Raw genomic sequence first — 23,874 nt, 5'->3', positions numbered from 1 at the left:
AATTATGTCTTTGGGATATTACAATTTCGGCAGTAGCTTTTATTGGTCTCTATTAGCGTAATCTGTGTCAGTTTCCATGGGACATCTTTAAATCTCAGTTAAAAATAGAGTCTGTTAGGTTTTGAGCATTTGAGTCTCTGAGATGACATGTTTTTTTGCATATATTTGTATATATATACATGTATCCTGTCATCAGCACACACTGAGAATTTGAATATTTTGTGCCTTTTTTCCTTACATTCTCAACAACCCATGTATGCATTTCACCTCACCTGATGTGTAAGGGAAACATAATGATGCAAGTATAATTCTGTATGTTTCTATAACAGGCAGAAGCTTGAGGAGGGCTTTAGCAGTTGGGCACAAGAACTTCAGCCAACTAAGTAGAATCTAGATCTTACGATCTGAGATACCTTTTAATTTTCACTGTGCTCTTCCTTTTGTGTTTTTCTTTTTTCCCCCTAGAAAATAAAAACAATTGGGGTCATTTCAGTCACAGTTTATCAAATAGTTTACCCAGCAAATTTTCTTTTAGTGATAATGTATCTCTATAGAAGGTTGCATTAATTATGCGGACTACATTTCTCTGCTCTTCTCAAACCAGAAAACAAAGTACATCAGTAATTAATGATCTGAGCTGATTATATAACACATCCTCTTAATACATATTTATTTTCCTTCTGTTTAGGCTGCTCAGCTTTTCATATTAAAAAGTGTCCAAATATTTAAACCACTTAAGGGAACACTTTTCTAATTAGTGAGTTTAAACCTGAAAAGAAAACATGAGTGTTTAGTTTCTGATATGGTCCAAACAGTGAAGTGCTAATAGAGTAAAAGAACACGTGACTTCATGTGACTGCAATAGTAGAAAGATTGCTGCTGTTAGAAATGGGGATGCTGTTGGCCTTGATTTATGATACAATTTAATAGAAATGGTCTCATATTTTAAAACAGGATACAGTGTTTGACTACCAGCCTGGAGATGCCTTCTGTGTACTATGTCCCAACAATGTCAATGAGGTGGAAGAACTTCTTCAAATCTTGGGGCTTTCTGATAAAGGAGAGCACTTCGTTTGCATAAAGGTTAAGCAGGGCACTAAAAAGAAAGGTACGGTGTGGTGCACTGGTCATGAACAAATGCTCTTCTCTGTGTTGGTAGTAATTGATATGCATAGGTTTTGAACATTTTTGTCTTTAGTATTGGGACCGAGCTGTCATTTCATGGAGGCATGTTGGAAGTCACAGAGATGTGTTAAAAAAAGAGAGGACACTAGAATGCTGCTGCTGTTTTTACTGTAGATGAGTTAGCTTCTGACTGGGAACTTGAGCCTGTCATTGGCATTCAATCATCTCATTCTTCCTCTGTGCTCTTTCATGTTTATGGAGATGAGTCTTTAATCACATAACCTAACAATCCCCCACTTGAAAGTAAAATCTCTCCTTGCACAGCACTTCACATCAATCTGTTTTACATCCTAAGAGGGCTGCACTCCTGAAGCAGAAGACTTAGTGCTGCTGCAAGGTCCCTTTTAAGGGGCTTGTAGGTCTATGTGGATCTGTTCTGATGGGTCTTATGATCCCACGTCTCAGAAAGGGTAGCTGCAGGTTCAAGGTATGGCCGTGTACTGCCAGCTCAACCTGTGAGAATTACTCTTCTCTTGCCTTGCAGTTGATGTCTTAATGGTGCTGCTGAGTTGTGCCTTTAGTTCTGCAGGATGGGGTAGGGCTCTTTGTTGTTCCAGTCTATGGGTAAATCAGTTCCCATGGTGACATTCCCTGCATCATTGAGGGCAACACAAGTTGTCCCTTAAGTATGAGATGTAAGTGGACTCTTGTTCTTGGTCTTTGCGAGTAACTCACTTGTTAATGAGGTGTGTTTACATGACAGGCTGTGTTGTAACATATCATATGGGATGTCCAGGCTCAGCTGATCCCCATCCTTGACCACCACTCCAGTAACTAACCTCCGCTGGGAGGCGTCGCTGGTTAGATTTGGTGCAGAGCCAGTATCAGTTACAGCCTGGTCCCTGCGCTGGGGATGAGCCTTGCATCTGCAGGGCTGGTCTGGCTGTTATCCAGCCCCACTGTGCTGAACACTCTCCCCCTGGACTGCTCCTTTTGGGGAGCCCGTGTTGTCCTTGTTCCTCTGGGACAGACCCTCCCCAAACACACCTGCTTCTTCATAAAAAAAGGTGAAATTATGCATTATTTAGGCAACATTTTGCCATATCTTGTATGTAAAATGGTATGCCTGCTTGTGAATCTTAATGAATGATAATGGAAAAGAAGATCATAGCACTGGATTGCAGCACAGAAAATCAAAGTTCTTGGTTCTACTCTTGAGTCTTCTGGGTGACCCAGAGCAAGTCATTCTGGCCTTTATACTTGCCTTGGATGCTTGGCCAGGACCTAGCAAGTTGCTTCTGAGCCACTGATCTCCAATCATGGCTTGTACACTGACTTACATCCACTGCAGTTATGAAGTTAAATGCTTTAGGGTCAAGCCCAGATTCATTTCTTTTGAGCTGTGCTGGTGAGCAGAGACTCATTAAGTTACTATAACTTAATTACTTTTTGTTGCCAGTCTGTACCAAAGAATTTAGCTCTATAATGCAGCTTTGCAATTCCTGGCAATGTTCCAGAGTTGCTTTCCTTTTGAGATGGTTGTCTTTTAACTGCATTCACATTTCTGAGGAATTTGTAGTGGTTACTACAAACTGTTGTGGGTTTACTGAATGAAGAGAGCTGAAAAACCTGGGAGAAGAGAAGAGCATGAACAGCAGGCTGTGCCTCTGCTGCATCTTCAATATTTACTACAAATTCTACTGAATTTTGTTTACAACCTCTCTTTGTTCATTCTGTGAATTCTTTGATGAAGTAGATGAGATCAATTGAAAGGACAAAACAGAAATTATTTGCAGTCTGGTACAAAGTCTGTTGTTCGAATACTGGATTTCTGTAGTTGTTTTTTATTGTATGTATGAGCATCCTAGGAAGAGGATTAAGTACTTCTTGTAACATGCTGTGAGCATGTTCAAGAAAAAGAAGTTTATATAAATGTGAAAATGGATGCTTCTTTCCTGCATTATATTTATGCCAATCCTCTTATCTTCTAAAAGTAAATTTTGTTCTTATTAGCAAGGGTTCAGTCAAGTAATGCTGATATGAAGAGGTTATTTAGCAGGTTGTATAGGTATATGCTTGGAGTGAAAATTCTGTAGTATTAAAGGGCTCTTGAGCATGGGAAAAAGCATAGTAAGGATCAGTAGCTAGATGTCAAAGCCAAGAAACATTGTCAAGAGAAATCCCAACATGCAAGTTGGATCTGTAAGGAGACAATTTGGGACCTGCAGAGCTTATTAATTAAAGGTGTTTTGTCGCATAAATGCTCTTATATTACTTTTGAGGTTAATTTGGAATAGCCACTTTAGCATGATATGGCATGAGGCTGATAAGCCTGGCTGCACCCTAGCTGACTCCATGAAGGGATAGATGGGATCTCAGTGTACCTTCTTCCCAGAAGTGGAACCTGTAGAGAATACAGGAGGGATTATTTGCTTGTACAGAAACACCTTTGATCTGCTGGGCCTCAGTAACTCCAGCTTGGCACTGGCCGCATACATCTTTGGTTGGATCGTTAGAAAACTTCAGCGTGTTCCAATTTTCAGGAGTGCTTATTGATGGAAAGGGAAAAATGTGGATGTTCCTTTTCCTGGTAAGCATTCCTCTGAATTTTTTCAAGGTGGAAAGTAGCAACAAAGCCTTGAGTGGTTTAGCAATGAAATTTATTTGAATACTCATGTATTATACCTCTCTTTTTGTTTTCCTGCTTTCCTGATAAGTTTTGAATTTTCATGGGAGAATTGTCATTGATACTTAATTGTCAAACTGTCTTGCTCTTTAGTTTATGATTTCCGCTAACTAGCTGGGGCTCAAACATACAGAATTCAAAGCAGTTTAGCTCTCTTGTATTTCTTGAAGGCACAAGCACACTGTGATGCCATTTTTGGATGTTAATAGATGCATGTTTTATTTTGTTTTTTTTCTCCCACTGAAACAGGAGCAACTCATCCACAACACATCCCTGAAAGAAGCACTCTGAAATTCATTCTAACCTGGTGTCTGGAAATAAGAGCAGTTCCCAAAAAGGTGTTGATGTGTTTGTTCTTTTAAAGAGAAATCCTTAGTAATTCTATGCTGTATGGGCTATTACAGATCTATCCTTGCTTCATGTGTAGTTACCATGTTTCTTGGTGAATAAGGATTGTCAGTTTGCATGCTGCTGTTTGTACTTTATTCTGAGAAATTTCACTTCTGGTACTTTATCTGGCAAACTATGAGATACTGAAATCTCTGTTCCCATTCCACAATACCTCAATTCATAGCTAGTCTGGAAGTAAATAGAAAAGTACTGGATAAATGGTGCCAGATAACTGGAAGGCTGATTGAACCTGGCCCCATAGGCATTTTAGAGAAATCATGCTTTCTAATCAGAGGGATCCATGTCTGTCAAGTTCTGTCACTGAAAATATGCATGTTGCTCTGTGCGAACATACCATAATGTCTTTTGAATTATTTTAAAGCTTTTCTTTAGCATTTCAGTAACCTGGCAGAATTTGAAGAAAGATTTTTGCTTGTGTAGTATTTATTCTCGTAACGTGTGAATATTAGTTTCCTTTCATTCTATGCCTGCAAAAAAAAAATGGAATTGTGCAGCTGGAACAGCATGTATATTTCTGGTATTGTCAAAACACGTTTTAAAGACAACTTTGTTTGAAGGATGAAACTGAACAGTTGTGCTGGTTGGGTCTCTGAGGGAAATCAGGTTTTGGAAGGACGTTTTCACTCAATTTAGTGGATTTCACAGCAGAAGAGAAGAGAATCTTCCAATTGTTTCAACCTTTTCAAAAACTGCATTTAACAATTTTGAAAATTTGTCTCAACAATAAGAGTAGGCAGAGAGTGCTGGCTGGGGAGTACCACTCAAGCCACTTTTTATAACTTATCTGCTTTATTACCTGTTTGATGTAGAATGTGCTTTATGTAACTCTGTACTCAAAACTATTGTCTGGAAGCTCAGTGTTTGAACACACTCAAATTACTTTCAAGTATTATTTTGTGTAGAATATGTCCTCTGATTGCACTTGGTGCTTTGGATCACTTTTCTTTTATGCGCTGTGTCTATTTCCACCTTGCTTTTGGAAAAAATCTTGTAACTATTTACATCTGATTTTTACTTTATCTTACAATGCTCAATTTAATTTTCCTTTAAGAAAAGCTTGCAGTGCCATTAGGTAGGTATAAAGTATGGAATAAAACACCACAGCGACATTTACATGACTCATTAAATACCATACTTTATTTCCCATAATACCTCTTCTAAGACTTTGTATTATTCCTTTCCTGGCTTTTGTAACTTAGGAAATGGTGTTTTGTCTTGAATTAATTTGTGTTATGGAGCTGTTTACTTAACTAAAGCGCAAATACATAAATCAGAAAGCCTTTCAGAAATTTGGGATTTATCAGGGAATGGGTTGTGCCTTTTATTTGTGTCTTCCACTGCTCAGGCTAAGTAGGATTTTCTGACCTGCTAGCTTATCCCAGACATTAGAGGAGCAGCCAAAAAAAAAAAAAAAAAAATTAAAAGAAAAATGTAAATTTTTCATAGTAGGTGAAAGTGTGCATTGGGAAATAAGTTGTATTATCCATTAACTTGTCAGACGACTGATTCCTCTCCCCAAGCATTCCAAGCTTTTCCCAGATTTGTGACCATTTTCCCAAATGGACAGGTTTTTTTTACCCTTCACTCTTTTTTTCTTCCCTGCAGGCATTTTTGCGAGCTCTCGTAGAATGTACCAGTGACGCTGGAGAAAGACGGAGACTTCAAGAGCTTTGCAGCAGACAAGGAGCCTCTGATTACACACGTTTTATTAGAGATTCTAATGTTTGCTTGCTGGATTTACTTCATGCTTTTCCAAGCTGCAAGCCTTCACTTAACCTGTTAATTGGTAAGTGACTGATTTAGATTTAATTAGATTTGGTTTCTGAAAATGCATCAGACTAAAGGTTCAGTTTCCCGAGAAAGGGCAATAACTGTTCAGTTAACTGCTTTAGAAATATTATAGTATCCATAGTGATCAAACTAAAGCTATTGTTGGGAACAAAGTTCTGTTCTCTAGTTTGTAGCCTTTGGCCTTCATTCTGCAAACACTTAGGTACCTACATATCCTTCAGTTGACTCTGGATTGCTCCTGCACATAAAAAATAAACATAACGTGTTTGCGGGATTAGGACCTTTAAGGAACAGTTCATCAACTGCTTACAGTTAAAAAAGACATGTTTTTACAGCTCATGATTTCCATGCCTTCATGTTCTTTTCTTGTACTTTCACCTGTTAAAACAGAAAGCTTTTCCCAGTATATTTGTATATATGTAACGTCCGACACACTTACTGGGTTCCTTATATAAAACACTGAAGGAATGAGATTCCAACTGTAAGCATCTTAAATAAATCTGAAAATGCTGACAGTTATTTTCCAGATTAAAAACGAGAATTTCTTAATATGTTTCCTTATATGAAACAAAAAAATTGCTTTTTATGTTCTTGCAATTGTCTTCTCCACACCTAACCCAAATCTCTCCTTCTTAGTACACTGTGGGGATTTAAAAAAATAAATACATGCTCTGCTCCACTTTATACAAATACATGAATTTCACAGTGAGAGCAAAACCACTTAGCTTTTCAACAGTGGTATGGAACGTGTTGTAGCAACTGAACTGAATAAAAGGAAATTTTGAAAGTTTTTTAAATTTGTTCCCCCAAGGAAGTAATGTGCTGAATGGGTTTAGTGTCTTCTTTAAGTGATTTCACTGAACTAGCTTTTCATAACTCTGATTTGCAACTATCTTACGTAGCACAGCATCTTTAAAATATGTCAGGGTGTCCATGTACTGGTTGGAACATATACAAAAGGGTGGTACGTGTGGGAAAAAAACTAAAAAGCAGTTAAACTTTATGTTACCCTGTTGCTCCACTGTATGTTTTCTGGCATTTGCTATGCCCATTTTTTCTGGTATTGCTCCCTTATTGTCACCATTCCCCACCACATTGTTCACTTAGCAATACGTTTGTCTGTTTTTAATATGCCCTTCTCCTCAGCCAAAATGTGCAGTCTTCAGGCAAGTCATTCCTTTGAAGGCACCAGTGAATTTGACCTTTTCTGTATACATACATACATAACTACATATAAATGTATGCGTGTGGTTATATGTAGTGGATTTCTCATTGAAAAAATGCCCAGTAAACTCCTGTCTCTGCTGGGTTTTTTTAGCTGTGATTTCAAAAATTTGCATAGAGACTCGTAGTGGTTTGAAATTGAACTGGCACGTCTGCTTCTAGGACATTATATATAGGAAACTTTCAATTAAGCAATTCCTATTCTGAGAGCTTTTGAGCTCCATAAAGCACTTTTAGATAAAAGGTGGGGAAAAATAAATTTCCAGCTTCACCTTGTCCACTAGCTACTGGCATCTCTTCTGTGCACCTTACAGTTGTTTTTAATTGACCAAGAACCCCATAAATTAACTGTTGTGGCCTCATTTTATAAGTTCTCTAACAGATGTTCCACAAATTCAAAACAGAGTTCAAGTCTTAATAGCTTATTTCTGAACCACAAACACTGAATGTTAGCAGAGTAAAATTACAGTTAAATTATAATATGCTTGTAATCTATTGTAGTGTAAACACTCATTATAGTATATTTTCATTTTCATTGGGGTGAATCAAATAATAAGTGATGCTTTCTTTTTAATTTTTCAGAACATCTTCCTAAATTACAAGCCAGATCCTATTCAGTGTCAAGGTAATGAAATATTCAAATTATATCTTCTTGGTAATTCAGGTATGCTTTTTTCTTAACTGTGTGTCTCTGTACATTATGATCTAAAGAAGAAACAGGAATGAAGAATAAAACCTGAGGACAATGTGATTGTGTCCCTGTTGCAAAAAAACACAGGGTTTGACTATTTCAAACAACATTGTTTTGAGTGTCTGGCAAGACTTTGGTAGAGTTCTCCAGAACAACCTCACACACGTGTGAATCTGGTAGGAATTTGGATTCTCTTCCATAGGCACGGGCCTCTGAGTCCAACCTTAAGATGTTTTCTAACTACATATAAATAGCACACAGTTAGCTGAACACTGAGAATCTTGATTCAATTGAAGTGGTTTGGGCTGCAAATGGACCTGCTGTAATTTGGGGTTTTTTTATATTTTGGTTTTTTTTTTATACTTCTGGGTTTTTTTTATACTTTTGTCTTTGCAGTTCAAACTTATATCAGCCAGGAAAAGTGTCTTTTGTGTTCAATATTGTGGAGTTTCCTGCCTGTCCCTCTAGACCAGTCTCACGGAAAGGAGTATGTACAGGGTGGCTTGCTGAGTTAGTTGCGACTTTACTACACCCCAATAAAAACACTCTGGATACAAAAGGAGGAAGCTCTTCAACTGAAAAGGTATGAATATTGGATCTAAACTCCTTAACTATTAAATTTATGCATGTTTGAACAACTTCAGGTTTTTTTGTTCACTGCTCTGATATAATGTCAGTGTTTTGGCAGTATACACCTTCATTTTGCAGTTCAACCCTACTTGTAAATTTACCCTTCATTCTGTAACGTGTGTAGAACTTCATTGCTAAGTTACTATACTTACATTTTAGTTTATCTGTGGATACCCAAGTAGTGAAATTTCCCATTGCTGAAGGGCCGAAGTTGTTTTCCGCTCCACTGCAGTCCTAAGCAAGTCTTGGAGGATGTTTTCATGGACTAAAATACCACTGTGCAATTGAATGATTATGACTGTTAGTGTTGTAGGAGAGAGGCACTTGGTCACTTCCAGGAAAGGGTGGCAGATAATAGGGGAGAAATCATAAAACTTAGCTTCTTGTCAGGTCTCGCACAGTTTGCAAAGGCCAAATTATTGAATATGGCACAGAGGACAGTCTGTGGTATTTCTGATGTGCATCAAATATGGTTTGGCATGGTGGGTATTATTAGGAGATGGTACTTTTTTTTTTTTTTCCTCTTTTCCTTTCTTGGCAGAGAATCTATGTAATTAATCGGTCTCAAAGTTATTATGTGCAAGCTAATTATTAAAAATTTGTAACTCTACTGTATAATTAATATGACAAAAGAACTAGTGCCAGTCTAATCTATATTTGGTTAAGAAAAATGGAAACAAGAAGAGAACCTGGTTACAAGAAAACTGTGCCAATAATTCAAGGTGTTGATCTGGCAAAATGGAGGGAAAACCCATACAAGTTATCTTCATTTTTTTAAAACTAACTGAAAAGACAAACTGATTAATATGTGCATCATGTATCTTATTCCAGTATTCACATCTGCTCTTTATTTAAAATACAATTGATTTGCAATATTATAAAGATCAAACATGAAAAAGAGGTGAACTTGAAAAAAAAAGCATTGCAAAATGAGTCTGAATAAAGTTCAGAACTATTTGCATCTGCTGTACAAGCCAGAATTCAGCATAGATAAATGTGCAGCAATACACATAGATTGCAGAAATATGTGGAATACCAATACAAAACAGATGAATGTGATCTTATGCAAAAATACCTTAGATTAATTGAAGAAACCTTACAGTATGAATGTGTTTACTATTTGCAGTATTTTTTAAAGGAATGACCAGTTTTGAATTGTTAATAGGGAAAGTAACCTCCTAATTCAAGTGTGGTTTGAAGTAGTAAGTATAACAGAAATACAAATATTGCCCCCCACCAGCAAGAATTATACTATTTTTTTTATCATCATGAAACCAGAAAAATAATCCTGTTTAACATTGTAGTATCTGTAGTGAATTAAATTATAAGAAATGAGTAGTGCTAAACTGCTCAGGTTTACAGAACAAATAACTTGGTCTAGTGCTCCATTCCTTCCTTAAACTTGAAAGTAAATTCAGATCCTTTCATAATTAAAATGCAAAATAAATTGGATGTTTGCTTATGACTTTAATGGATGAAGCTCTTCTATGGCTGCTGCTGGGTCTTGAATAATCTTTTAAAGAATTAAAAATAGTAATCTCTCATTTTCTCTACATTATGTTAGCCATGCCTCAGAGAATAGTTTTGAGGCTCCTATGAAAATTATATTTAGACTTCCTTTCAGACACACATCTGAAGATCAGAATTAGAGTTTCAGTGGAATGATATAAACCATTTTCCAAGATCCTTGAACAGTCATCTGCCTCCCCTCACCCATATGCATTTTTGGAGATCCTGTAAAACTTTTTATGAAAATAAGAAAGCAAGCTCAGTATCAGTAGGCTTCAATTCGCTATAAACAAATCCTCACCTCCACTGGAGTATTTTTAGATGTCCACAATGGAATAAAAAGGTTGAGTTGCCTGTAATAGCAATAAATTAGCTTTACTTCCCTTTGAGTACCAACACTAAACTTTCCATGAATTCTCTAACAGCATTCCCCAAATTTATGGTGCGGTCAACTTTTATAATCAGAAACTCATGTTGGTGTGGTTTTGCCTAGTTTTTCTGCAGATGGATTAATAGGTCTGTAAATATAGTGTGGATTTTTTTTTTTTTCAGAAAATCATGTGAAATTTTATTCCAAATGTCTTTATGGCATTAAAAGTAAACTCTGAAGCTCAGGATTTGGAAGGGTGTGTGGACACATACACTATCCTGAAGGTTCTAAAAATTTCATTGTATTTTCACTGTTTAAGAATATTCTTCAATTGTATTCTATCTAATTTCATTTTAGATAGCTATTTTTGCTCGTCCAAACAATACTTTCCACTTACCTGCAGACCCATCTATCCCATTCCTGATGGTTGGTCCAGGAACAGGAATTTCACCATTTATTGGTTTCCTACAACATAGGTATGTACCAGATTGTTACCTGGAAAGCAGCTTTTTTATGTTGAAGAAAATACAGCCTCGGGTTTTGAGTACAAATGCAGTTAATTTTTTTTTTATTTTCTTCTTTTTATTTTTTGTAACAGTGGTATGCTGATTAGAAACAGTCTTATTAATTTTAAACAAGCAGTGCTCGTTTACATATTTGTTTTTCAAGTGAATAAAACTTATACTTTCATCTGACTGTGTTTAATATCTATAATTGATATATGAGGAATTGCAGAAATAGTAATAAGAAATTAAATCTTTTACTTGTGTGTTGCTAGTGGAAGTCCTGTAAGAGGTTGACAGTTTTTAGAAACAGTGTTGATTGGCTTAAGTTTAGTGTTAAAATCCGTTCCCTTCAGAAGTGGCATCTATATTAAAAGCCTTGTCATGATGAATGTCAGGTTTTCTCACACATTCCTGTACTTCTCTGTGTTCACACATCTTGATGTTTTAAGATCAGGAGCTTGGCACCTGAACCCTCAACTGGGTAGTAATCTTGGGGTTTGTGAGTTGTATTTGAGGGAAGGTAGATCAAAAGGCAGCATAATTTTACAAGGCAAAGAGATGCTTGTTCAAAAAATGACAGGTACCTCATCACCAAGAATGTTTAAAAACATGATCATTTTGAGGAAATGAAGAACAGGAAGAGTGGAATATTTGGGTGGGAATGGTTGCAAGATTTATAGGTGTCCAACACATCTGATATCTTTTCTATATGACTTATTCTTTCCAGCAAGATGATGGAGTTTCTTGCATCCTGTAACAATTATTCTTAAACCATTTTATTTGAGAGAAAAGTGAAGTTTTGACATGATGTTTCTGACTCCATGCTTCCTCTTTAACCAAATCATTACGTACAATCCTTACTCCTTAATTTTAACCCCCACATATACCTTTATCTCTCAGAAATATTTTGCATTTTATTTTAAAGGATTCATAGCATTTCATAAGCATTTGATCAATGATAAATAAAATTTCTCTCTCAAAATATAACTAGAAAATTGCAGCTAAAACCCCTATAAAGTAATATCTTCAGCATTATTTCAAGAAAATGCAATAGCTGTTCTGATGATGTTGTAGTAAATAGATTCTTATTCATAAAGTCTAGCAGGTTTCTACAGCTAAATGGAAAGCATGCTAAAAATTCTTTGTACTGAGTTTTCCCAGGTGTTTTTATAGGGCTTCCAATGAAGGATAAAGGGTAGTGATCTCCTTATTCAGCAGTCAGGATTGTTTTGCGAGGTGTTTGGAAGTGTCAGTCTTGACTATTCCAATATGAAACTGTGGCAAAAAAAACCCCTTTGAAGTTGATTGATTTTGAGCTGGGCCAAAAGTGAGTAGTCAAGAAAATCAAAGAAGGAGGGTTTGACTGTGATTACCTTAAGTTGTTTCACATTCCTGCCAATCTAGAGGTTTATTAATGCGTTACTTTAAATGAGAATTAGGCTATAGACATTTTAGATTCTGCACTTGATAAAACAGGATTGAATTTTTTTTTTGTCTGTTTAGGCAAAAGCTCAGAGAAGAACATCCAGACTGGGCATTTGGAGAGACATGGCTGTTTTTTGGTTGTCGGCATCAGGATCGAGACTATTTGTTCAAGCAAGTTCACTATTTAGCATTCATTTGTATTCATGAGGGAATGCTTATCTGTGAGCCATTACTAACAGTTTTTATTGCCTTTCAGAGATGAGCTCAGATGTTTTCTTGAAAATGGCACGTTAACTCATCTTAAGGTTTGTTTCTCACGAGACTCTTCAACTGCAGAAGTAGCCCCGCCTAAATATGTGCAAGATGTCATTAGGCTTTATGCTAAGGAAGTTGCCAGAGTCCTGCTGAAAGAGAGAGGTTACTTCTATATATGTGGGTGAGTAGAGTGGAGATGGACTGTCTCAGAAAGAGAACAGAGTTAGCAGAAGTTTGAGGCTTTAGAAAGACTTAGAGCTGTCTGGAAGACAGGACCAACATGATGCTGAAAGAGCCTTCCTGGAATGCTAGAATTTTATCACCATGTCCATTTTTTCCAATATAGTCTTGAAAGTGTAGCTTGTAACCACACAGTTCCACTGGTTGCTTTAGTCACTTTTTTTCTTTTTTAGTATTCAGTAAAGCTATGGGAGGTTTCAAGCTAATAGATTTCTCTTGAGAAAGTGAGGTATTTGAATACATGTGATGATAAACTACACAGCAGTGAGATAGCAACAGTCTTCTGCTGTGTTCCAGGCTTGGGTGGGCCAGAATGCTAAAGGTCTGTAATATATTTTACAGTGGGAAATTTTATTTGTGGATGCTAACTTACCTGGGCATTTGACATTTTTAGGAAGTTTGTTGATAGATGGACAAACTGTTTGAATATAGAGCCCAATGACAATTCTTTCGCCTACAGGAATAAATGTCAGCTATTTGTATTAAAAAATAGCATTATTAGTAAGTGAGATTTTTGGTTTGTTTTTTTTTTATTCGAACCATATGGTGATATAATAATAAAAAATGCTTCATCCGGTCCAATTCTCCCTGAAAGAAAACAATTATCCTGTGACAGCTCAACTAGGGTTCCATGGGTTTTCTTCTTATAAATTACAGCGTGCTGAAAACTTTGTAATGTTTGATTGAGAGAAACCCTTGTTACTGTCAATGCTCAGCTACGTGAAAACTCAGTGAGAATCTTGCCATACAATACACAAGCTGTATTTGTGTTTGTTTTTTTTTTTTTTAATACCTCTTTTCCAATATTATCCTGCTTCTGAAGCTATTGATAAAAGGAAAAAAACACTATCATGCATTTTCCTCCTCTGTTTATTTTTTTTCCAGAGATAAGAAGCACATGGCTGATGGTGTAAGCAATGCTGTAGTGGACATTTTAAGCACGGAAATGGAAGTTGACAAATTGGAAGCAATGAAAATTGTGGCCATGCTTCGAGAAGCAAAACGATATTTGCAGGATGTTTGGAGCTAAATATTTAGCTTTTCCTATGCCTTTATGACACAAAAGATTTCATTTCACATATGTTCTTTTAATGAAAAGTTCTTGTCAGAAGTGCTTCTGTAGTCACACAAATCTTAACTTTCTCTATTGACCTTTCAAACAGGAATATAAAACCTTTTAAATGACAGCAAACCAGGCTGCCTTTTGAAGCGTATGGTTTTTTAATAATGTTACATAATAGGCCGTCTTAGTGCCTTGATTCTCTCATTTTAAGATTGTTTTCATGTAGAAAGTCAAAACTTCTGCACTTGTACAGGTATAATTGTATGTTTACATTACATCATGTATTTTTTCCTACAAGGTATACATAAAGAAGCTACAGAGTTACACACCGATCTATGCATCATCAAATACGTTACTGACTTATGAAGATTTATTTGAACACTTCCTAGATACTTCCTGAGACTATATTTTTTTAGTTTACGCAATGACAGTAACTCCCAAAAGGAATGAATGTTCAGAATTTCGCACAGAAAGGGTATGGCAGAATTTCAACTCTGAAATTTTCTTTAAATACTTAGCTTTTTCATTCTGTCATTACATCATATCTCAAAGTTTTGCTACATTCCATGCTAATCCTTATTAGATTTTCCTGCATAATTATTTTGAAATTATTTTCATTCCTATCTCTAAAATGTTTGTGTTTTAATTTATGAGCAAACTCACCAGCTGGGTTGAATTTGGTTGCTGGAGAAATATTGCTTAGTAAATAGTTTCTCAGATTACTAAACTAATATTTTTAAGTTGAAGACATAGTGAAATATGGTGTTTTGAAAGCAGTTGCCCTTACACATGACAATCCACTGCAAAAATCCAGTTGTTGAAAACAACTTGTTGAAGACCCTGGTCTTCTTTCTAACAAGGGCCATTTGGCGTGCTAATAGGTGGAAGAGTGAAAGCTAAGTCATTCATGCTTCTCTTCAGATCCTTGCTCTCTTCCCTCTGCTTTTTCTAACTTCTAAACATCCATGTTGTCTTCTTGGTTCCTTGTCGTACTTAGATCTCTAAAGATGAACACAAAGTATGAGAGAATATTTTAGAAAAATCATTGTTTATTTCCTGAGGAGAATTCTTGTTTTGCCTTACACATAATCGGAACCACATGACTTATTCCAAGGCTTGTGGTTGTCTAGAGATTATTAGGTAAATCAAGAAAAAAATTATGGAAAAAATATAACTATCAGAATAAAATCTTGTTTTTAAAAAAGAAACATTCTAGTGAAGTGCCTGGAATTAAGTTTTTGATATAACCTCTGTAATGATTATTTAAATATCCTTGTAAGAGATCAACTAAAATTTTTTGCAGAAATTCTTCAGCAGAGTGGTTATATCAATCCCTGTCAAGTAATCTCTACAAAAAAAAGCTCCATAGGGAGAGATGGCTTACAGTAATTGCAAACAGTGCATTTTTTGATCTTTGGCACATAAGAAGGAAAGAAATGCTTCTTTTTGAAAGTACTCCAATTTTAAACTTTAATGGAAATGACCAAGGCGATATAAACATCAATATTTTTCATCAGCAAATCACCTTTATATGTTTTTAAAAATTATTAATAAAAGAAACAGTATTGAAATAGTAAAGATAAATCATTAACTACCTTCTGTTAACTGGAGTTTGTTTGGAAATAGCACTTCTTATATCATGTGTGTTCTCAGATAGGATCTATGATTTTCAGTGCCACTTGGAAGTTCTTGGAGGTTACAGAGAAAACTGTTTTCTGACTGCACGTTGCAGCTTTTCCCAGATCTCTTACAGGCATTCATTTTAGTGGTACTTGCATATCACAATACAGAAGTTGCGATGACCATTTTAGTAATACTACAGCTAATAGCATGGCACCTTTTCGGATATTAACAGTTGAGCATCCTTTTCTGATTGTGTCTACTACATTTGACAGATGGTCTGATTTACAACTGGTAGCCATGCATTTTCCCTGTCCTGTTATCAGTTCTCTACACATTTGGATTCTCTAAAACGCTTGGATTATTTAGTAATGTAGTAGTAAGTCTGTAGTGAAGCACGAGCTTTATTATGATCTCTTAGAACAAAATAGTCACAGCCTACTCTTGAATTTATAACTACATGGTGCAAAGCCCAAAATTCAAAAAAACTAAAATAACCCCAACAAACACCACCACATGTTACGTGAAGGAAGTGTTTTTGCTCTCACATTCAGTGACATTGACTGAGCAGGAAAGGCAGTGAGGAAAGGACTTCTGTGATAGAGGAATGGAGATGGAGAAGGCTTGCAGTAAGAACTGTGTGTTTTTCTTAGTTAAATTGTGCCTCTCCATAATTGGATATTGCTGACGTATGACTCCTCCTCAGTGTGTCTTTTAGAAAAGCATACAGGAGTGGCTTTTACTGTATTTCCTAAAGCTAAGCAGGGAATTTTTTTGAACATCTTTTATTTTTCTTTCATTAGAGAAATATCGTGTGTGTGCTTTTCATCTTAATACCAGAATCGGTTACAGAATGCCTTTATCGTTTAAAAGAAACAGCGAAGGTTGTGTGCTCACTGTTATATTTGCAAGACTTACAGTCTTTATGCTGGTAACAAGGATAGGTTGTTAATGTTAAAGGTGTTGTTCCAGAGAAGCATTCATGGTGAAGCATTCCTTACGACTTGTTTTCTCATCAATTTTTGAATGTTATTCTGAATTTATGAAATAGGGTTGATGTTAACGATTTCTCTTTTGATCTAGTTTCAAAAGAGGGTTTACTTTTCAAATTACTAAACTCATGCCATTTTTTTTCAGTTTACTGTTTCTAAAGTCAAGCTTTTACTGCACCTGGAAGCAGAAGTGGTATTTCCATGTTTTTTGCACCTCTATTTCCTCTCCCTTTCCTTCCCTCCTCTCTCCCAACTTCTCAGGAAATATAGAAGACTGGCAGAAATAGGATGAATACACCTTTTTAGCAGTCTCTGAAGATACTGAGCATCTTGAGAAGTTTCTTCTGAAAAATGGAAAGATGAGAGAAATGGCAAAATCACAGAACGTGGCTAGTGTGTCTATTGAAGGATTGAACTTAGCTACTGAATGGCACCTTAGGTGTTCAATGGCACAGGGGTGGGAGGGGGATGGTTATTGGAAGTAAAAGTCCAAGTTGATTAAGTCTCAAAATAAAATATGCTTGTGGAATAAGGCAAGGGCTGTGTTGCAAGCTGTAGAGTTTGTAGATAATTTGAAAATATGAACATAGCTTTTTCCCCTCTTTTGCCATTCCAGGTTATCAGCAACCATGATTTGGAGTTTAATCGGACAGTGTTTTACCCAAAATGAAACGTTTTGTTCTAAGGAAACTTAGATCACTGAGCTGAAACATTTTAAGGGGTTCTCCAAACATTGGTTTATTTGGTAAAATTGGCTTGACCTCTATAAGTATTTTTGTTCTGCCCAACTTTGACTAGGGTAGGAAAAGATTTTAAAACAAAGAAAACACCAAAAAAAACCTTGACTGATTGACTTTGCTTTTTACCTCAAAGGAATGGGGCGAGGCCAAGTTGTGCGCTGTGCTTGTTGAACCAGTTTCACACACGAGCCTTACTCTATTTTTGATCACTCCTGGGGAATTGTGTTGTATATTGCTGTCTGCTTGTTTACTTTGGACTAGAAATGGGAAAAAGAGTATTAGCTTAAGAGAAAGTGAGTCTGGTCAGTCTTATCAGTCATGTAATTAGGAGGCGTGCTCATAACTCTCTTCCTTTCTGTCTTTGGTACTTCTGTTATTCTGAGAACTTGGCAGCTATGTACGCTATCCTAACAGCTATTCCTCGGCACTGGTCTTAGAACAACATACCTTCATTTTATACAAAGGGAAACCCAGGCAAGGAAAGGCTAAGGAATTACCTGAAGTGAAGAATGAACAGTGACTCGAGCTGCTGTTTCTCCAAGTGCCATGCTACTGATTAGCTCATAGATCCATCTTTCTCGTGCATTTCCTCAATAATTGTACTGTCTGATATCACAGAAAGTCTTTCCACAGAATCACAGAATGTTAGGGATTGGAAGGAGCCTTGGAAGATCATCTAGTCCAATCCCCCTGCCGGAGCAGGATTACCTAGATCATATCACACAGGAACGTGTCCAGGCAGGTTCTGAATGTCTCCAGAGAAGGAGACTCCACAGCCTCTCTGGGCAGCCTGTTCCAGTGTTCAGTTACCCTCACTGTAAAGAAGTTTTTCCTCATATTTATGTGGAACCTCCTGTGTTCCAGCTTGCACCCATTGCCCCTTGTCCTGTCAAGGGATGTCACTGAGAAGAGCCTGGCTCCATCCTCATGACACTTGCCTTTTACATATTTATAAACATTAACGAGGTCACCCCTCAGTCTCCTCCAAGAGACCCAGCTCCCTCAGCCTCTCCTCATAAGGGAGATGTTCCACCCCCTTAATCATCTTCGTGGCTCTGCGCTGGACTCTCTCTAGCAGTTCCCTGTCCTTCTTGAACAGAGGGGCCCAGAACTGGACACAATACTCCAGATGCGGCCTCACCAGGGCAGAGTAGAGGGGGAGGAGAACCTCTCTTGACCTACTAACCACACCCCTTCTAATACACCCCAGGATGCCATTGGCCTTCTTGGCCACAAGGGCACATTGCTGGCTCATGGTCATCCTGCTGTCCACTAGGACCCACAGGTCCCTTTCCCCTACGCTGCTCTCCAACAGGTCTGTCCCCAACTTGTACTCATACATGGGGTTGTTCTTGCCCAGATGCAGGACTCTACACTTGCCCTTGTTATATTTCATTAAATTTCTCCCTGCCCAACTCTCCAGCCTGTCTAGGTCTCTCTGAATGGCTGCGCAGCCTTCCCGTGTGTCAGCCACTCCTCCCAGTTTGGTGTCATCAGTGAACTTGCTGACAGTGCACTCTATTCCCTCATCCAAGTCATTAATGAATATATTGAATAGTACTGGTCCCAGTGCTAACCCTTGAGGGACTCCACTAGATACAGGTCTCCATCTGAACTCTGTCCCATTGACCACCACTCTCTGGCTTCTTTCCTTCAGCCAGTTCACAATCCACCTCACTACCCGATCATCCAGATGGCATGCCTTTGCAAAAATGCAGATGTGTTTTTTAATAATAAGTTTGAGTAACTTTTGTACAGTGAGGTGGAAAATCTAAGACTTAGACTTTGTGTGAAGGGGTAGGTCCCACTGCACTCCACACAAATTCTGTCCTGGGACTGGTGTGTCAGAGGTGCCAGCAATGGGTGTGGGAGGGCACATGTGAGGTTATCAGTAAGTATCAAGCCAGACTAGACAGCAAGTAGAGTTGGGGTCTTGTGAGACAGGTAACGTGTGTATCTCTTGTGAGGACGGCTGGAGGAGTCGACTACTGGAGGGACTAAGAGGTTCAGACCAACTGCTGGAGAGACCATGGGTCTGGAGGTCAACTGAGGCCCATTTGCATGTGTGTATCTGTGTGTGTGAGGCAACTGGGGAGGGCAGGGATTCAGGGCCAGATACTGGGTGGACCGTGTGTCTCAGCCCAGCTACTGGTGGGACCCACAGTGTATGTGTTTGTCAATGTTGGTTGGATCCACTTTGTACATATGTATGTATATATTTCCCACTAATGACCATTGGTCTGGTCAGCTAGAGAAGAGGGACAATTGCTGGTTGGACCTGGGACCACTCCTAGTTCAGATCAGGGCCTGATACAGACTGGTGTATGCGTGTATACCAGGGAATGTTCTTGCCCTCAAATTTCATCCCCGAAAGAAAGCACTTTTAAATGTATTTTTAAATAAAACCCCAAGCCTGTATTTGCCAAAACTTAGTGTTTTGGGTTTTTTTTTTTATGTTTCATCACCTGGCATTTAGTACTAGTGTACCAGTGTAACTGAAGATGAGGCCACATGTGCACATGTATAGGGCTGAGCAGAAGTTCAGTGAAGTCATGAGCCATGTCTTACTCCTGTGACATCCTTTTTACTCTCCTGGTAAGCGTAGCTGTATGGCTGGTGATTGACACATTAGCTGCTGCCACCATCTCTTCAAGCCACTGTGAGGTGGTTAAAATACCTTTTTTTTTCCCCTGTGCCAGTCACGCCGGGTATCTCAGTGGCCAGTGTCGGATGTGGCAGTAGCTCTTGTGCCCTTGTGCAGATTCCAGACTGGAGGTCTCTGAAGCCCAGGTACTGCTTAACTTACACTCAGGAACATGGTGAAATCATGTCATGGGGTTTTGTTTGTTTGTTTGCTTGTTTTTTTGACAAGGTGTGCTTTTTATTGTTCCCGTTGGCTGCATCCAGTGTTGCGTGTTAGCTTCAGGTGTGTCCTGCTCTGAGGGAGGCTCATGGGACAGAAGGATTTTTCTCTTCTTTGCCCAACAGAAATATCTGTGCAGTAGGATATTTCTTCTGGTGGAAGTGTCTTGCTCCCTTTACCCTTCATTCTTCTGTAATGATTTTAATTTATTTTTCTTGTTCTTTCAGGTATTTTTTTAAATAGAGCCCAGCAGTGATAATTAGTTTCCGGTAAGACTTTTAAGAGCATGTACCAGGCAGGTTGTATTGTTCAGTTTTTATTCAGCTGATTAGATACAATCAAGACAGTGAAAGTGTAACTATTTCAGTATATTCAATAAAAAGAAATCAATTTCTGCTTGTTAGATGTTCTTCAGTTTCCTGCTTGTTCCTTGCAGTCATTCATATTGCTGCGTAGGGCAGGAGATGTGGAATGCTGAAGAGTTAATGTGAACCAAGTGGCTTACTGCATTCTTAGTTACTGTAAATACTCTGAAAATCCTAACTTTTTTGAAACCATCCCTGAATGTTGTGCAAACACTTCTCCAGCAGTTACATTTTATGCTGCCTAATGGCAATTACTGTTACTGGACAAAGATGTGTCATCACATAAACCATATGTATAACATATACTGCATGTTTTATCTAAATGTTATCATGTAGCCTAGCAAATACTACTTCCCAGATGACAGTATTTCTGTACTATTGAGGATAGAACTACTTTGTCAGGTTCCCTTTGGCTAAAGTAGTGCCCTCATGAGATGAGATGAGATGCCTATACCTGAAGACTTTGTGCTTTTTAAAACCTTTGTCAACACCATGCCATAGATAATTTTAAATGTATCTGACTTACAAATCCTATGCTTGAATGGACAAATTCAGCCACAGATGTATATAGTGCTAAATTCCACTTAAATAACCATTTATATTCAGTCCATTATTCTGTAGGTGATTTTTTTTTAAAAAACACTTAGAGCAAACAGGTATGAAATGACTTGCCTAAAGCTCCGCTTTGAGCTTTATGGTTCACATAAGGTCATATGCTTGCAGCTTTTATTTTCTATAATGTAAGTATAGATATTCTCATTGCATATTCATGCATTTGACAATTTGGTATGTTGATGGTCTTGCACAACCAATTTATTATCATCTCGGTTTCACTGGATGTCCCTTGTATAAAAGGGACCTTCTTTATTTTTTTGAGTAGTGCTGTCTTCTTGCGTCTCAACCAGACAGCTTCAGATATTTTCCTGCTCTTCAAATGGAAACTGTATGCCTCCATCCGTTTCACTCCAGTTATGCTTCATGTGAGTTGGGAAGACCAAAACTGAATCCAGTAGTCCAATTTCAGACATGACAGTGATGAGATAATAAATAACAACAGAATATTTTCAGTATTATTTTCTACTCTGTTCTGGTTTTTGGGATGTTGTGGAGAAATAAAAATGGGAGAATCACTGCATGCCTGCTGGTGATTATGGGAAGAATATTACATTGCTAAAAATTATGGAGTACAAGCCCTGGTTATTTATGGTGAATTGAGAGATTAATCTACATTGGCAGAATGGTCTGAGCAATTGATTTGGATCTGAAAATTGAGCTAGTCGATACAATGGTTTAGTGTAAGAGCTATAGACTATTTTAATGAATCTTGAGAGTCTGCTTTCCAGCTGAAGAAAATTTGTAAATATAAAAAGCTGCTCAGTATTATTAGTTGCCTATCATAAAGAAATCAAAATACTTTGAAATTGATGGCAAAAGCAATATGTCAATTTGTTTAGTCTCAAAACCCTATTCAAATGTATTTCATATTGAAAAAATTGGAGTTTTATACAAATGCAAATTACAGTCTTGAAAAGTTGATTCAGCACCACTACAAATTACATTCACTTTCATTAGCATTTGAATAAATGCTCCACTTCTGGTGGAAAAGGTTTGTCACATTGACAAAGCACTCAAAGCCAGTTGTGCTTAGTAAAAAAGAAAAGGTTCTACAGTTGGTTTGAAAACAGCAGTTTTGTAAGGCTCCCTCAGTCAGGGATATTCATTTCTAATCTGCTTTTAACTCTATTGCTTAGATGATGGATTGGATTTCCATAACTTTTTTTTTTTTAAAATGCATTTTATTGTAACTTGCTAGAAAATCAGCAGGGCTGTTTCCAGTACTTCCTCCTCAATGATGGGATTTTTGATTGGTTTTCAGGTGTTGTGAGAAAACAGCGTCAATTGTCCTTGATTTATAAGTATCACCAAACCGAAACAGAATTACAGGACTATGACTACTCAGCGTTTGTGGACAGGGCCAGATACTGAAACAGGCACTTGTGCGTGCATGTGTGTCTTTCCATGTGTTGGTATAAACTGCTCTGTCTGCCAGTTAAATGCTAACTCCCTGCTCGTGATTCTTAGAGACCACTACTTCTTGAGACTAAGATGGTACTGCACTCTTTTTCTTTTGGTGGGGACAGATTCCTATAGAATAAGCCAGCCTCCACGTCACCAGCACTCATTTTTGTTTTCTGCAAAGATGAGAAAGGAGCAGTATATGAGCTACCGAAACTACAGGCAGATAAATACCTTGTGGCTCTTGGAGGACACTGTTTTCAAGGCAGAATCTCTTTCCCTTTTTCATGTTACAGTTCCTAAACATGCTGGGAGGAGGTGGCATTGATGCCAATGGAAGCCCCAGAGGCACAGCTTGACAGTGAATTTTTAGGTTTTCCTTGCCTCACAACAGCTGGAGCGAACAAGGATCAGAGGGAGGGAAAGGGATCGTGTAACATTTTTAAAATAAATGATTGGATGTCCAAGAATTTCATGCAAGTTGTTTTTTAAAGCATCTGTTCCTATGAGAAGCAGAACACACTGACTTTTTTTTTAAGTTACTTTTGTAAAATCCTCAAATAAAAAGCGAATTCTTAAGTAGAAATGGCTATATTTCTTACCAATGGGAGAGTTTTTTAAGGCTCTTACAGCTTTGCACAAGGAGAGTATTGCATTCTAAGGTAAATGGAAACATTTTTCATGTTTGTAAAACTTCCTACAAAAGTCAATTCAGAACTCATAGGAAATGGGGATAATAATTCTTTCAGGGTTTGTAGTTGTTTTGTTTTTCTTTTTTAATGGGCAGTGCAAAACATCGTAGTTTTCTTCATACACATGCATGTATGTAAATATATGTATCTATGCATGATATTTACTAAATGTAAATATATATATCTATGCATTACCAGGATCTTAATTTAGTTTTTGTCCTTGCTTTACAGGTAAGACATATTTTGAAATATCTGTCTGGATAACTGTGTCCTTCAGTTTACACAGCTGTATTTTACTATTAAAATATATGTAGAACTTTATTCAGAAAATGTCAAATGAACACTTCCAAGAAAAAAATAGCTGCCAGGTAGTTCCCTCTATTCACTCAGTGCTATTGGAAGAATGTAGGGTTTTCCTTTTCATTTTACTGAGAGAAAGAACCTTATGAGTGCACAAATGGTAAATAAAAAGGAGGGCATAAATCTGTAAACTGCTGTACAGATGTGGTAGAAATATTTATTTCCCCCATTCATTGTTTCTTATAGTGGCTCTAGCATGCTAGGGGCTTTCAAACACATGAAGAAATACAACTGATCTAGTTCATATTAATCTCACTAACTGTAAAGGCTTTTGTAGAGTTGCATATTACCTACTGACAT

The 23,874-nt window shown here is 37.4% G+C and overlaps 1 protein-coding gene across 3 annotated transcripts in view; it reads left to right on the top strand.

The window, feature by feature from the left end:
* The window catches only part of MTRR (5-methyltetrahydrofolate-homocysteine methyltransferase reductase), a 33,540-nt gene extending 16,470 nt beyond the window's left edge, over positions 1-17,070 (top strand). For all 3 annotated transcript variants that reach the window (XM_068397287.1, XM_068397288.1, XM_068397291.1), the window contains exons 8-16: positions 955-1,108; positions 4,061-4,149; positions 5,828-6,008; positions 7,820-7,862; positions 8,325-8,511; positions 10,795-10,913; positions 12,447-12,539; positions 12,625-12,804; positions 13,749-17,070. In XM_068397287.1, coding sequence (XP_068253388.1) covers positions 955-1,108; positions 4,061-4,149; positions 5,828-6,008; positions 7,820-7,862; positions 8,325-8,511; positions 10,795-10,913; positions 12,447-12,539; positions 12,625-12,804; positions 13,749-13,893 — 1,191 coding nt within the window. In that variant the 3' untranslated portion in view covers positions 13,894-17,070. The remainder of the gene's footprint in view (positions 1-954; positions 1,109-4,060; positions 4,150-5,827; positions 6,009-7,819; positions 7,863-8,324; positions 8,512-10,794; positions 10,914-12,446; positions 12,540-12,624; positions 12,805-13,748) is intronic.
* The last annotated feature ends 6,804 nt before the right edge of the window (positions 17,071-23,874 follow it).

The sequence above is a fragment of the Nyctibius grandis genome, chromosome 3 (assembly GCF_013368605.1).
Source record: "Nyctibius grandis isolate bNycGra1 chromosome 3, bNycGra1.pri, whole genome shotgun sequence".
NCBI lineage: Eukaryota > Metazoa > Chordata > Aves > Nyctibiiformes > Nyctibiidae > Nyctibius > Nyctibius grandis.
This window is presented reverse-complemented; position numbering and strand designations above follow the sequence as displayed.